Source organism: Balearica regulorum, chromosome 4 (genome assembly GCF_011004875.1).
Source record: "Balearica regulorum gibbericeps isolate bBalReg1 chromosome 4, bBalReg1.pri, whole genome shotgun sequence".
NCBI classification, from domain to species: domain Eukaryota; kingdom Metazoa; phylum Chordata; class Aves; order Gruiformes; family Gruidae; genus Balearica; species Balearica regulorum.
In genome coordinates, this window is record NC_046187.1 from 46,596,684 (window position 1) to 46,611,021 (window position 14,338).

At 39.0% G+C, this 14,338-nt stretch overlaps 1 protein-coding gene across 2 annotated transcripts in view; it reads right to left on the bottom strand.

Moving 5' to 3' along the window:
- Positions 1 to 1,398: 1,398 nt before the first annotated feature.
- The window catches only part of ACSL1 (acyl-CoA synthetase long chain family member 1), a 40,924-nt gene continuing 27,984 nt past the window's right edge, over positions 1,399 to 14,338 (bottom strand). For both annotated transcript variants that reach the window (XM_075751976.1, XM_075751975.1), the window contains exons 12-21: positions 12,305 to 12,439; positions 10,592 to 10,726; positions 9,590 to 9,685; positions 8,511 to 8,583; positions 7,736 to 7,824; positions 4,395 to 4,511; positions 3,975 to 4,118; positions 3,366 to 3,467; positions 3,216 to 3,287; positions 1,399 to 3,009 (exon numbers count right to left, since the gene is read on the bottom strand). In XM_075751976.1, coding sequence (XP_075608091.1) covers positions 2,869 to 3,009; positions 3,216 to 3,287; positions 3,366 to 3,467; positions 3,975 to 4,118; positions 4,395 to 4,511; positions 7,736 to 7,824; positions 8,511 to 8,583; positions 9,590 to 9,685; positions 10,592 to 10,726; positions 12,305 to 12,439 — 1,104 coding nt within the window. In that variant the 3' untranslated portion in view covers positions 1,399 to 2,868. The remainder of the gene's footprint in view (positions 3,010 to 3,215; positions 3,288 to 3,365; positions 3,468 to 3,974; positions 4,119 to 4,394; positions 4,512 to 7,735; positions 7,825 to 8,510; positions 8,584 to 9,589; positions 9,686 to 10,591; positions 10,727 to 12,304; positions 12,440 to 14,338) is intronic.

Consider the following 14,338-nt stretch of genomic DNA (forward strand, 5'->3'; position numbering starts at 1 on the left):
GTACCAAGGTACTTGTGCACCAGCAGCTGTTGCCTCCCCCGCCACCCATTTTAAAGAGACGAATGAGGAGAAAAGTCTGGATTCAGTGTTCCAGTAGAATTCACCTGACCATGGCTCTACTGACCACTTTTTTCCCTGCAGACTACACTACAAAAAAAAGCCCACCTTCTCTCCCCCAGACATGCCCTAAGTCAAAGCTATATATGGGTGGCATTATATAAACAGGCCAAGACATTGCTTGTCTAGAAAAACAAGTGAACAGGGTAATTTCTATAACAACAACCTGACAAAAACTTGCAGCAGTTAAACATAAAAAAATAGTTGCTATAATAGTGTGCCAAAAAAAAAAAAGTAGGCTTCACATTGAAAACTTGTAATTCTAGACCTCTGGCATTTAGTTACTCCACAATTAATTGCCAAAAGTCCCTTTTCATGTCACATCTCTTCACCCACAGATAAAGGTGTTCCAGTCATCAGCTACTGCCCCTCTACCCCCCCCCCCCCCTTTTTCTTTCCCCAACCAAATAAGCTAAAACACAGTGAAAGATCACTTTGGGATTAACAGGTGGAGTGCTGTCTCCACTAGTTTGCTGGCTTACAGCACCCAGCCGTATGTAGCAGTCCACAAGCTGAAGGTAACCAGCAGTAGTACAGACTACAGACAGCACAACTTTGTTTCTGTAGTGAAAAATGGCTCATCCAGAAAAAGCTGCCTTTGATGGGATGTGTTAAGAATGTAAACCTTAAATCCAGCTCTCAACCATCTCCCTTAGAGGTGGGGTAGCACTTCACCCTGCCTTCTCAAGCAGCATATTCATGTGTGTATGGCATTAAGTGGCAAAAATTTGGTCTGGAGTCCCTTCAGGAGCATACAAAAATCACTTGAGGATAAAGTCTACATTACTAGAAACAGAAATGTGCTTATATCCCAGTAACATCAAAACAGCGCCTTGGTGGTGATGCTTCATCTACCACTGTCTGGTAAGTCTGCCCTTGAACTCTCTCATACCAGAACCCTGATGAAAGCCAGATGCATGGTAGAAGGGGGGGAAGGGGAGATGATGGCAGCACAGGAAGGACAACCAGCACCACCCAAAAGCCGTGTCAGTTCAAGAAAAACAGCTTGAGTGAAATCAGGAGTTACAAGGACATTACCTAACTGAGAAACATACTGGTAACAAAAAATAAAGATTTTTGTCTAAGAATACTGATGGAGCAAATTACATACAATAGCATCCCTTTCTTATAGATAATGGCCAGTAAACTGTCACAACCAGCACTTATCCTCTATTTAGTATGTTTGTAGCAGTGGAGTGTCACAGCTTGTCAAGTTACCAAATTACACCTTGGCTTGTTAATCAGCAGCATCTTTCCTTGATAAACAAACACTTCACTGAGTTGAAATGCAGAAATATTTATTTTGGTTTCCTTCATTGGTTTTGAAAATTGTTTTGGTTTTATAAAACATAGAAATAGCCAACACTAAGCAAACATTTGAATTCCAATGTAACAAACTACTGCTCTAACCAGTTGACTTGGATTTGTGTACCTTAATTGCACACATGTATGAAATTATGCTACAGAGTAGTGCATTACAATCACACACAAATCTTAGTGCAAACCTTGTTGTGCTTGTATTTTACATATATCCATGTTTTCAAAAAACAGCAATGAATGCTAATGCAAAACCAACTCTGTTAAGGATAGCAAAAGACTTATGCTGTAATAAGGCTTATTTCTGCTGATTTATCAAACAAAAGGTAACTAGTTATTTTGTCATTTATCTGGGAATTAGGTTTTATCCCTGAACAAATACCCATCCTGTGCCAACACAGTTCTGTTGGTGTATATAAATACTTCCAATTGCTGCAAAGCATCAGGCAAAAACATTCTACCTGACCTATTCTGCTATTCAGTGAAGAATACTCAGTGGCTCATACATAAAGCACAGAAAAGCTAGAGGTTATATCAGAAGCTCTTCTGCCTACAGATCTGGCACATTTTTTAAAAATGCATTTTAAATACATGTTCAGGTCAACAAGTGGCTAGTACAGGTGCAGCGTTTACCTGACTGTTAGCATAGCCCAGCCTCCTGAATTGTTTTGGTTTTAGGTCTCTAGTTTTCTCACTGTAGTTAGGATCTGTTCATTTACAGGGCTGGCATTACTCTGGATTTGTGTTAGCGTAGCAAAGGCTACACTTGATGAATTAACTGCATCAACTTCTAGTGCAGAACCACCAAATGCAGACTTACTCTGAGAAACTTGTATTCATTGGTCTCCTTTGTGTGGAGTTCTGACTTCTACCTTATAAAAGTACACCTCAGAACTGGCTGCAGATGTAGGAGGGAGACAAAAACCACTCAGATGCCCTGCCCCAGTTAATATCAGGACTAATGCAAGATGTGATACCAGCTATACAATTGTAAGGGTTGGGTTTTTTTTTTTTTTAAGAGATTAAGTAATCTTTCTGAGGATGCAAGATACTTAGAGGCATTTTCAAACCTGCCAAATCCTTTGTGGAACTGACAACTGCAAACAGCAAACATGCTGGCAATAAGAAAACCGTAGCTCCTTGGTGAAGGAGAGTCCCATTTTTGGCCAAGGAAGTCTTAAATAACTTACATATAGTTACCATTTATAGTTAAGGCTCTTTTTGGAAATTGTAGGTGACCATAAAAACAGTATGTAACACAACTTGACAGTAAGGCAGTGTTCCATTTCTTCAATGTTCCTATGGCAAGTACCCATTTTTGTACAAGTTAATGATTGCACAGTTTCCTTCCCTATGTTTGCTGTAGTCAAATTACAGATATGAAGGCCAACAGTAGACATCAGATGTGTGCCACTTTCTTCATTCCATTCGCAGTTACATTTTGGCATTAGCATAGAGTTCATCTATCTGTGACTGAAAATATTTTCGCAGTTCTGGTCTCTTCGCCTTCAGTGTTGGTGTCAGCAGGCCATTTTCAATAGAAAACATTTCAGTGTGCACGACAATGTCTTTGACCTGGAAAGTAAACAGTTATTAGCCAAGCTAATATTAGCTCTTCCTTGAATTAGACAAGGCTATGATGTCTGGGCAATTTTTTAATAAAAAGCCCATCACTTTAAACATTTTCCAGATGCAAGTTACAAGCAGTTTCTGGAAAGTCAGATTATATTGGTGTTGAGAAGTTTAAAGAATTAGGTGCTCAGTTCTCACAAGCATCTTACCTGTTCAAATGACTTCAAACCAGCATCTTTCCCAATCCTCACCATGTCTTCCAGAATGTGTTTTTTGAGGTCCTGCAGATACAAGATGACATTGTATAGCTTGAAAAAGTTGACACAGATCAACTAGCTGTTTAGTTAGATACAACTCACCTTGTTTTTACATAGCTCTTCATATGAGCCTTCAAGTCCCTTTTTCTTGGCCCAGCTGCACAAAGTCTCAGGATCAGGTACCACAATAGCTACTAAGAAGGCCTAAGAAGGAATTTTTGTCAAGTTTTTTCTTTTCTTTTAAAGTCAACACTTTAGTTCCTACACATTTCTTAGTCAGTGTTAAAAATGCTGTTCAAAACCTGATCCTGCTGTAATGTCAGCAGCTGTCTGCTACTTGAACACAGGAGTGCAGTTCAGAAGCTTGCACTTGAGAGTTACTGTTGTTAAGACCCACATTTCAATTTACACTTGCAAAAATCTGGACATCTTGGGTTTTCTAAATAATTTTCCCTACATACTGTTATCTAACTTATATACAATCATTAATACTCATTTAAATTAATCCAGCTCCACTACCTGGTCTGAAACTAAATCCAGAAACATGTTATTCAACTGCTAGAGTTGAAAGTACATTCAGAACCAAAATGTGTAATGTTAAGAAATTTTAAGATTTCAGTCCTAAAGTTTGAGGTGGGGGGAGGGAGGAAAGGAAGACTTTTCTGCAGTCTCCTCTTGCATTAATTTTTAAAATTTCTGAAGAATGCTTACCTGCAAGCTTTCTCCGTGGACAAACACCTGAGCAAGTGCTTCACATCTCAGATATACATTTTCTATCTTCTCTGGTGCTATGTATTCTCCCTGGGCTAGTTTAAATATGTGTTTTTTCCGGTCAATGATCTTCAATGTACCATTCTGTTGACAGAAATAACTTCCACTCAGAAGAGGCACTTCAAGTGAAAAAACAATCTACACAGCTTAAACATGCTACACTACTACTAGGGAAAGCCTCAGGATTGGCACTAAGTGCCCCAGGCACACAGATTTATCTACAACAGTAATTATCTTCCCCTTAGAATTACTTTTCTTTCACCTAATTAATTGTGTTCAATGCCAAATATTTTCTATATTATTTGTTAAATTACTGCCAATAACTACAGAAGTACATTGCAGCTCTATAAGTGAACTTACTGGCAGCCATTTCCCAATGTCTCCTGTATGAAGCCAGCCATCTTTATCCAGAGCTTCTGCTGTTTTTTCTGGATCTTTCAAATAGCCACGAAATACATTTGGCCCTTTCACACACACCTGAAAACAGCCATTTGTTAATGTACACTACTATGAAGGAAGTTAAATATTATTTGAAATGAATGCTTTCTCCAATCATTCTCAATAACCCCCAACTAAAAAGACAAGATGAAGTTTATGCATTAGTACAGAAATATCTACTCATGGTTTGTTGGAGAGCTAACATTTTCCATTTGTATAGAGCATAAGCAGCAATTGGAAGCATCTGTTCTCTTCCAGTCTAGCAGCAGTATTCCTACCTGTTATTTGAATAATCTTGAATTTCAGAGGAAATTTATTTTTATCTGAATAAATCCTGCTAGATCCAGAAATATTACCTCAGCCTGGCAATGTGTTTGTTTCAGCCTTGGTAAGGTGAAAGGGGCACTGTGCTAAAACTAGTGATGAAAAAGCTATGTATCAAGCAAGTCACATGTTTGCTGTCCACAGGTAAACCAGTTAATACCTCAGGGCTTAGAGCACTCAAGATTTCTCTATAAAGGAATCCTGCAATTTCTTTAATTGAAGGTTGTCTGGATTTGTGTACCAAGTAGAAAACCAAGAACAACTTCACTAGATATAACTCAATGCATGTGCATTATTAGGATCAAAACCAACCATGCTTACAAGGTATGAGAAAAAGGAACCACAAGATAAAAAGCTTGTAGTGAAGAGGTTGCCAGAGAATCTGGTCAGACATTGCAAGCTAAATTAAAACAGTTAGAGTACCTCTCAGTAAGAGAACATAAAAGTAAACTAACTAGTCAGGAACATGGACTAGAGCCTGAAGTATCTAGAGATGATCCCAGATTCAAGTATTTTCTTCTCAATATAACACCCAAGGTTCTGTAAGTTTTCTTTGGTGGGGAGAAGGGGGACACAGGACAGGACTTTTGTTATTTAAGGATCATCAGGACAATAAAATACCTCCTTATTTCTAAGGACAGAGAGGTAAGGCAAGATAAACCCGATTGAAGCAAAACTTAAAGATGCCGACCACACACAACTGTTGGGGACTCAGGAGTCCAAAAACCCTGAAAGAGTCCTCAAAAGCAATAAAACATTCGAACCATCACACCTGCTTGGCATGCCTGGATGATAGCAGACAGTAAGAAGGGTCTGATCTGGGCAACAGAATCAGGACTCTAGAACTAATGCAGAAGAAAGGGATAGAAAATTCAGTTTTAAGTTAAGGGCAAATAGATAATTTCTATCAATAGGGGCTGATAAAATATTAGGCCAACTAATAGCCTAGGGGATTGGTACAGTTATAAAATGGGCAAGGAACTGGCTAAAGAATCTTTAGGCACTAATATCAATTCTCAAACCAGAAGAAATTACTAATATAGTACAAAGACCAATTTTTGAAACATGCATTTCAAGTATTTTTAGTGCTTACATCAGCATATAATACAGGTATGCTGGTGAACTACACTGCAATGAACAGGAGATGTTGTCAATAGGAAAGAGATGGTAGTATTAGTGAGCGTTCTGATGCCCTTGTAGAGACAGTACCAAACTCATGACCAAACCCAGATAAGCTTTGTTTTGTAGCAGAAATGACTTGGTTCTTAAAAAAAAATTATCTGGAAGAATGTGTAGAGGAGAACTCTGTATGTCCCAGTCAAGTCAAAGGCTGACTGATCAAGTATTTCATTTGTCATGGCTCCTACATTCACAGGATGGCAGTAGGTGACAGTTTTTCTCAGTAGAGATGGCAAACCAGCTATCTGTATCCTGCTAACTGGTGCTAAGACTGCATCTGCATATGAGCATATGTAATTTTATTCACAAATATAACTTTCTTGAACACGGATAACTGGCAAAAGCTAAAGCAAGGCTGACAGAACAGAGACTATTGAAAGCTTACTCTCAGAAATGAGGACTAGGAGTGTTTAATTCAGCTAAAGAGCACACAGACAATGAGGAGGAAGATCTATTCTAGGCAAAGGATAATGAGAGCCAATTCTTTAGCTATGGGCTTCAGTTCTGTGAAACAAGTTATAACACTTATTTGTTAAATTCAGAATAGTTGATCTCAGGAAGTTAGAACTGAAGGATTAAGATGGCACCTGATATATTAAGGGGCTACCATGTTTATTCAAGTCTAAAGTAATTCCTAATACAGCAGACTTTCTGAGTAAGTACAAGCAAAACATTTTTAAAACTACTTAACTGTTTCTCATTACGACAACTTATACTCAGTTCCTCTAGCAGACCAAGCTTTAAAAGCATATTTAAAGTGAAGCAAAAATTGCTGATGAAGACTAAACATGGGACATGGGGTCAAGAATCTTGACGTTGCTCTCCACTTGCAGTTTCCCTACCACCAAGCCCAACTAACTCCTTGGGTATTTCTGGGAATTAAAGCCCAATAGTTTGTCCCTAGTCTCATACAAATTATAACCAAAACAAAGATTAATATATTGTTTGCAGTCAAATTAGTTACTTGCTTAAGCTACTTTACCCATTTCTCATCCTTCAGTTGCCCCCAAGGCCTCTCAAAAGCATATGAAAGCCACTACAATTAATTTTCTTTCAGGGCTTGGGGAAAATAAGTTACTACATGGACATCTGTTCAAAGTATACACACAAAGTTCAAGCTGTATACATTTACTTGGAAAAAATATTGTAGACAACAACATAAGCATTACATACAAAGCTGAGTCCTCAAAATGCAATTTGTAGAACAAGGATGTTCAATTTGTGCAGGCTGCAGAAAAAAGTTCAGAAGAATGTGCAGGCAGTTGTCACAAATCACTAGCAGCTTTCACAGCATTTTATCTCCATTTCTCTTAATGGTGTTCCAGCCACTTCAAATTACCTCATCTCACACATCACAAGCTGGGTAAGAAGCTACATGCATCAGCTGTTCTTCAGCACTTAGCAGGGGGCAGGAAGCCCTCTGCTAGCATTTTTTACTGAAGGATAAATGCAGTATGAGATAGCTAGCTTCTCAGCTATCCCACAGCTGGAAGATGGCATATTGGTTGTACAACCATAAATATGTAGCAATTTGTTATCCCACAGTAAGCTGCTGCTTCTCCCCTCCAATACACTATTTTCTGGTTTGATTCTGTGAATCTTTAGCTGGCATTGCATACAAGCAAGGCAGGTATCTTTGATTTTTAGATAGCAGGCCATGTTTAGCACTTTTACTAAACCCAGACAGTTATTTCAGGAACAAAAAAAACATTTTCCAGGATTTCATAAGAGGCTCATATTGACCTTTTGAAATTACTTACCTCACCCTCTCCTTTGGCAGCCAAGTAATTCATTTCTTGTACATCAACAAGCTTGATGATACTGCATGGCATGGGTGCTCCAACATGACCTATTAAGTAAAGTAATACTTCAATAGCCTGAACAGCTTTTTTTTTTTTTTCTTGAAACAATAAGCTGGTTACACACTAAAGAAAGAGAGATGGAAAACTTATTTCTGGTAATACACTACACCAATACTAGTACAGTAATAGCTTAAATTTGCTGAGGCATTCTCAGATATTCCTAGAATGTAACAAACAATCAGGTACTCAGGCTTACTTTTTCTTATAATCAGGATCCTCAGTCTATAGACATGTTGAAGTAGCAAAAAGTCTCACTATAGTCTCAATTATCAGCATTATTTCAGTTAGGGAGCTGGAGGTGTAACAGCTGACAGAAATGCAGACTGTTTGTTCCAACACCAAAAAATGCCATTTAAGTTTCCAGCACTGTGTTTATACACAGCAGATTCCTATTCTGTAAAAATTACAGGGTTGATACTATGACCTCCCCTCTCCTAAATCCACTTCAACTTACAAGGACAAAGCATATTAAAGTTTGTATTACTGAACATTCCTAGCTATTTAGGGGTAGAAGCTTCAAGTGGTCCCTTCAGAACTTTTTTTACTTCACTTGGAAGAAAAATGAGATCTTATGCTTCATGACAGGTGTACTGAAGACTAAATCATGTGATCAGGGAGCTCTATAGCATCCTGAAATTTAACAGACAGGCAGACAGTTTAACAGACACCATACCTGCTGTCCAGTCACCAGGCAGTGACAGTGAGCATCCAGCTGTGCACTCAGTCTGTCCATAACCTTCATAAAACTAGGACATGAAACCAAAAGATTATTTAAAATTCTTACTTTTCAACATGCAGTTTCTTCATTAAAATTAAATTAATATTTTGCTTCTTTCTCTAGTTGTTAGAGTTTAACAAAATCCCCAGCATCTTCTAAAAAGATTATGACTACATTAGTTTTACTACAATACACAATTAAGTGCTAATATACCAACTTCAGTTCCAATATTTACTCAAAGTTTCACTCAGTTTCACATGCTATGTGACACCTGTATAGATCAAAACAGAAAGCAGAGGGAGCAGGAGGAAGAAAATAAGAACAGCGGCACTAGCAATGACTTCATTCACATCATTTAAGGAGAAGTTTGTCTAAGATAGCCCGAAATAGAACCCCATCACAGCTCTGTAATTATTATATACAAGACAGGTTTCCCTTTTCTATGCAGAATGCAGTAGTGTGCTGGTGTAGCAATGAAGAACTTTAATATGTGAGCCTTCTGTGACTTTTTGGAGTGTTTTCTATCCTTGAAATTTATTTCAACACATTTGTTCTATCCTGTGCCATTGTTATTCAGATTTTACCTCAAAAAGCGTATACTTTGAAGAGGCTCTGAAGATAAATGCAATATGTGCAATCTGATTCTCCCCAGTCTCATCTTCAAAGCAACAACACTACAATATCATCACCTTGATTAGATTCTCTACACTAGCTATGATTAGTTCTGTAAGCAAGGGAAGCCTCAGAAACTTAATCCAAGAACATTAACTATTGCTTACAGCACCCTCCAAAAACCTTTCCCTTAAGACAGTTCAGCTGGTTACTTTGAGTTATAATAAAGACTTTGGAATGAATACAAAAATCTCAGGGGACTGAGAGAAACACTCTGGAAAGGAGTATGCACTCGTGTAGTCTCCAGAAAGAATGCCAGAAGGAGTTAACCATATAATCAGACCACAGGAAATGCCCTAACATCAAAGCTAGAATGGGGTACTAAAATCTTTATGGTTTAGGATTAAGGCCAGGAAACTCACCTGACAGCCAAGAGCTGTTCTCAGGAAGGTCAGTACACTTGCAGATACAGGTGCTGCTCCTGTGACCATGAGCCTTACTTTTCCTCCCAAACTTGCCTACAACAGACACAAGATACTGTGCACACCAAAAGCATTTTAGAGAAGTTTCCAGAGTCTTTTTCCATCCCACCCTCAGCCACTGTTCACCTACAGTGCCACCCACAAATGTTAGAGATTAAAAACACTGCAAGAAAGACAGCTTGCAATAGGAGACTGAACTTTAATCTCATTAATGGCTAGAAGAAACAGTATCTCAAACATACAGTATCTCCTAAAGACTATGCTGTGGTGTCACTACAATGCACACCTCGGCCAAAAGTCTAAAAGAGCTTAAGTCATGGCCTTAGAGCAATGACTGTTTTTAACTGCCTTCTATCAGCTTCTCATACATCCTGAATGCTATAAAAAGCAGCCAGAGGGGCATGTTGTACAACCAAGGTCAGGGCCAGAGCAAGTCAGTGCCAGATATAATAGCAGGCATAGTTTACTAGTGACCAACAGTGAGGAGACAGTAGGGGCTGCAGGTCACACGAAGTCACATTTAGCATTCCTCCTTCAGAAGGACAGTGTTTGCTTTCAGCAGTAAGTGAGAGAAGCCTCCCTAATACAGTTAGCTGATATTACTATGACAAAGGGAATTTAAAAACGAAGTTGGAAGTAAGACAGTTTGGGGTTTTATTCTGAGTAGCCAGGTAGTCTTTAATCAGTGATGAAAGCCATACCAGATTATAACCATTCATATAAAGTTCAGCAATGACAAACCAATGCCTATAAACTAATAAGTAGATAGGATATATAGTGATGCTTTACACTTCCAATATTGAAAACATGTCAAACTGCTGTTCTGTAACACAGAAACCACACGTGGAGCTCTGTTCTAAAAATAATCACAAGCAAACAACATAACAAAAAGGTCCAATATCCACCATACAAAGACTTAGACTCAGAGGCTTTCAAGCATACCTGTATTTTGCGGAAGATGACTTTATCCCAGAAACTGTTATTTCTAACTATACCACTTCTGAGTTCTGCTTCTTTCCTCTTAGAAGCAAAATCCAGCATCCACCTCTTTAATGAAGTATCTGCCTGTCCAAAAATCTGGAAGAAAGATGTGTGGTTAGAAGCCTCACAGACTACCATTCCCTTTCTTACAGAAGCATGCAGAGAGACTCTTAACAGTGAAAACCAAATAAATTAAACATTTATTAGTAAGCATCTTAATTCTGGTAAGAAATACTTGTGGATTTTGATTTTGGCCTCTTTACCTCAGTTCAAGAGATGTCTACCACTTAACTAATTCTTGTTTCCCATACAGCTGTGTGATGCTTTTTCAATTAAATTCATTAAAATGTATGAATGAAAGTGGATGTTTTACTTTTCTATTCCAGTTTGATCAAAAGTCAAATTAAATAGAACCCTCAGCATATTCTAAAGAGCACACCATCACAATATGTAAAGTAACACAGGTTTTCTGAGGAGATGCACATCCCTTCAGAAATACTAGAGAGATCTGTCTTGCATATATAAACTTTCTTTTTAGATCACTTTTCAAGGGCTCCTTCTGGTTTTTCTCAGCAAGTCAGAGCAGATTCAACAGCAGAGCACAGATTAATATAGTCACTTAGAGACAGACACAGCAGCTCTTCAGCATTAGGGCCGCCACCAATTTCCCACTTCACACACTAGGTTACCACAAGGCTGGGTGAGGTTGAAACAGTGCCACAGAAGCGTAAAAGCCTCAGGGCACCAGAGTCAACAAACAAGATGACATCATGAATGAAGAAAGAAGAGAGTCCCAAGCTTTGGCTCTGTTTCTCAAATTCCAGTACAGAATGCATAAACAGAATGAGAGGCTAAGTTTTAAGCACTACAGGCAGGGCTTAGAATTTCCTTCCCCCCAAACATAGCAGAGTTGCACTATTTGTTCCTGTGGCCAGACAGAACCTTGTATTACTAGCTGTTCCTCTAGTCTCTGATTAGAGCAGTGTCCTAGCTAAGACAGCATTTCTTTAGCAGTCACAGGATTTCTTGTTCTATCCTTCAACTCCTCTGGCTGTACCCTAAGAGTCAGTCATCCATGTGCAAGAGTATGATTTAAAAATCTTAAGTTCAAGACAGAATCTACTTCTGAATTCTCATCTCAGATGACCCTGAGAAGCAGCAGGCACAGGAGAGACCAGCGCTGCTGACACACCCTCTCCCCAGCACTCTGGGCTGGCTGGTTTATAGTTCTCCCTGTTAGAACACACTGGCTACTGCATAGGAAACTTGTATGTGTCCATGCAAACATAGGCAAACACCTGACCTTGGTTTGCAAATTCCACTCCATGAGTCAGATGCTAAAAGCGTGGCATGCAGATGCTAAGCCTCAAGCTTGTGTTGTAGACTGGACTTAAATGACTTGCTCAGAGCAAAACAGTAAGTCATTAATCAAGCTAGAGAGAACCAAGTCTTCTAGTCAGTTTTTCAGGCAGCAAATACTAGTGTTGAAATGTGTTTTAATACTACCAGTACTACTCACTGAACTTTCAGCTCTGTTTTAGAAGAAATACACCAGTTTGCTAGCATGCTGATTTAACATCCCAGAGCACAGTAGTTTCTCCTACCACGTCAGCACAGACTTCATGAAGTCTCTTAAAACTCTGCACAGGTCTAGACTCATGCCAGTAGACTTACCTTGTCAAACATTCTGTTCAGTAGTCTTGGTACTACAGGAAATACAGTTGGCTGCAGTGTTTTTAGATCATCCATAAGCAGTCTGATATCCCCTTGAAAGAATCCTATCCGAGCTCCATGGCACAGAACCACACACTGTTAGAAAAAGTTTAAAAATTCTGAAAACATAGCATATATAATGTATTCTAGCTATATGTGTATGACAATCCTAAGCAGAATGGACAGTGCAGTATCCACCTTAAATCCTCTCAGCTTCTGGACAAGTTCTGCAGCACTCTTGCACTATAGGATGAGACTGGAAAGACCAAGTTGCAAGACATGGCTGGTATACACAGGCCAATGACTTTGATAGAATCAGATATGGCACAAAAGCCCCTATCCAAAAAGGGGCAGTTGGCCAAATAAGGCAATGCCAGCAACTCAGAGGTAGTATGAGACTGAAAAGCAGAACTTTCCTATTTAAATATTTATCAGGGTTATTTAAAAATACTTGAACTTTGTTCCCTGCTCTATACTGAAAAAGTCAGCACATGCTACATACTGGTCCAGCAGGGATTTCTGCCTTGCACTACTTGCTTTTCATTCTCTTGCACTCTGGTTTTCCTTCCTGTTTCACAAGACTGATGCAAGCAGATCTACCGTTAGGTGATCAAGATACTCTTTGGAAGATTCTAGCAGAGCCACTGATTACTTTTGTATCACTTCAGACCTACACCAAGGAAAGCAGACTTAATCCTGTCATGTTCTATGTTCTCTGTGTTAGAATCTAGAAGCTCTACCCTCCATACCTACAGACACCCCTTTTCTTCCTATTTTGTTTGGGTTTTATTTATTCTTTTTAATAATATCCCTACTCTTCTTGTGTTTCTCTATACCTACTTGGTTTTATTTCTTCCCCTGTAACACCTCTTCCTTCATTCCCTGCCATCCATTCATCTTTTCTGCACATGAGACATGCCAAAGTGTCATTTTTCACATGTACTTGGCCACCATCTGCTAAAAAGCTGCAAATCCATCAGTCCAGATGGAGTGAACAGCAACTGCCTTTGCTAGGTGGCAACATGTTTGTCCTGTCAAGATCACTGACCCTCTAGCTTCCTTCCAAAGCCAAAAACCAGCGAACATGAACTTTACAGCAGGGGCAGACTCTAAAGACTGCTTATCACAGAGCCTGTGTTCATACCTACCCCAAACAGTAACAAATCTTTTCTCCTTTCTACAAAAGGGGCCCTTGCTTAATCTCCTTATATAAATATACAGGTAAACACCTACTTTGTAGAGACCTCAAACAACAGAGGAATACTGAGATCCAAACACTTTCTTCTCATTTTGTCCTTTAACACAAGTTCCCATCCTGTTTCTACTGCATGATCAATAACAGAGCTTTTACCTACAGAGCCTGTATCTTCAGATGCAAGACAGTCATCAGTAAAGCAGACACTGAAGCATAACTGGTATCCAGGTTACCAGGAGAAAAAGAGCGCTGGAAGCCTAAGGGCACCTGTACAACTCAGTTAAGCTCTATTCTCAATCTTTGTAACATACAGACACATATGCATACATATATTTTATGTATGTGTATACAGACACTTTTTTGGTAGAAAGTTCAGGATTCCTAACTGAAATTATAGAACAATTTCTGGCTCCACATACCTTTTCACACTTGCGTGGAAGCTGTTATTTCCCTACATAAATTGTGACATGACTACCTTCAACATACGTAGTTGCAATCTTACCCAAGGTAGAGGTGTTAATTCAACTTCAGTAAGTACGGTAAATACCTGTGCCCCTACTGTATATAAGAAGCTTGAGGAAATTGCATCCTTTCAATAATGCATACCACCTAACTATGGGCTCAGAGGTCCTTAAGACTGCCAGTATTAAGACAACCTGAGCCCCCCTCATCCTCAAAAGTGAAGCCCCAGGTTTTATTATATGGTAAAATAAGCTATCCAAGGGAACTTCAAAGTTTGTCATCAAATGGTGTTAAAAGCTGTCTTCATTTCCTGCAGGAGGAGAACTCCACTGAAACAA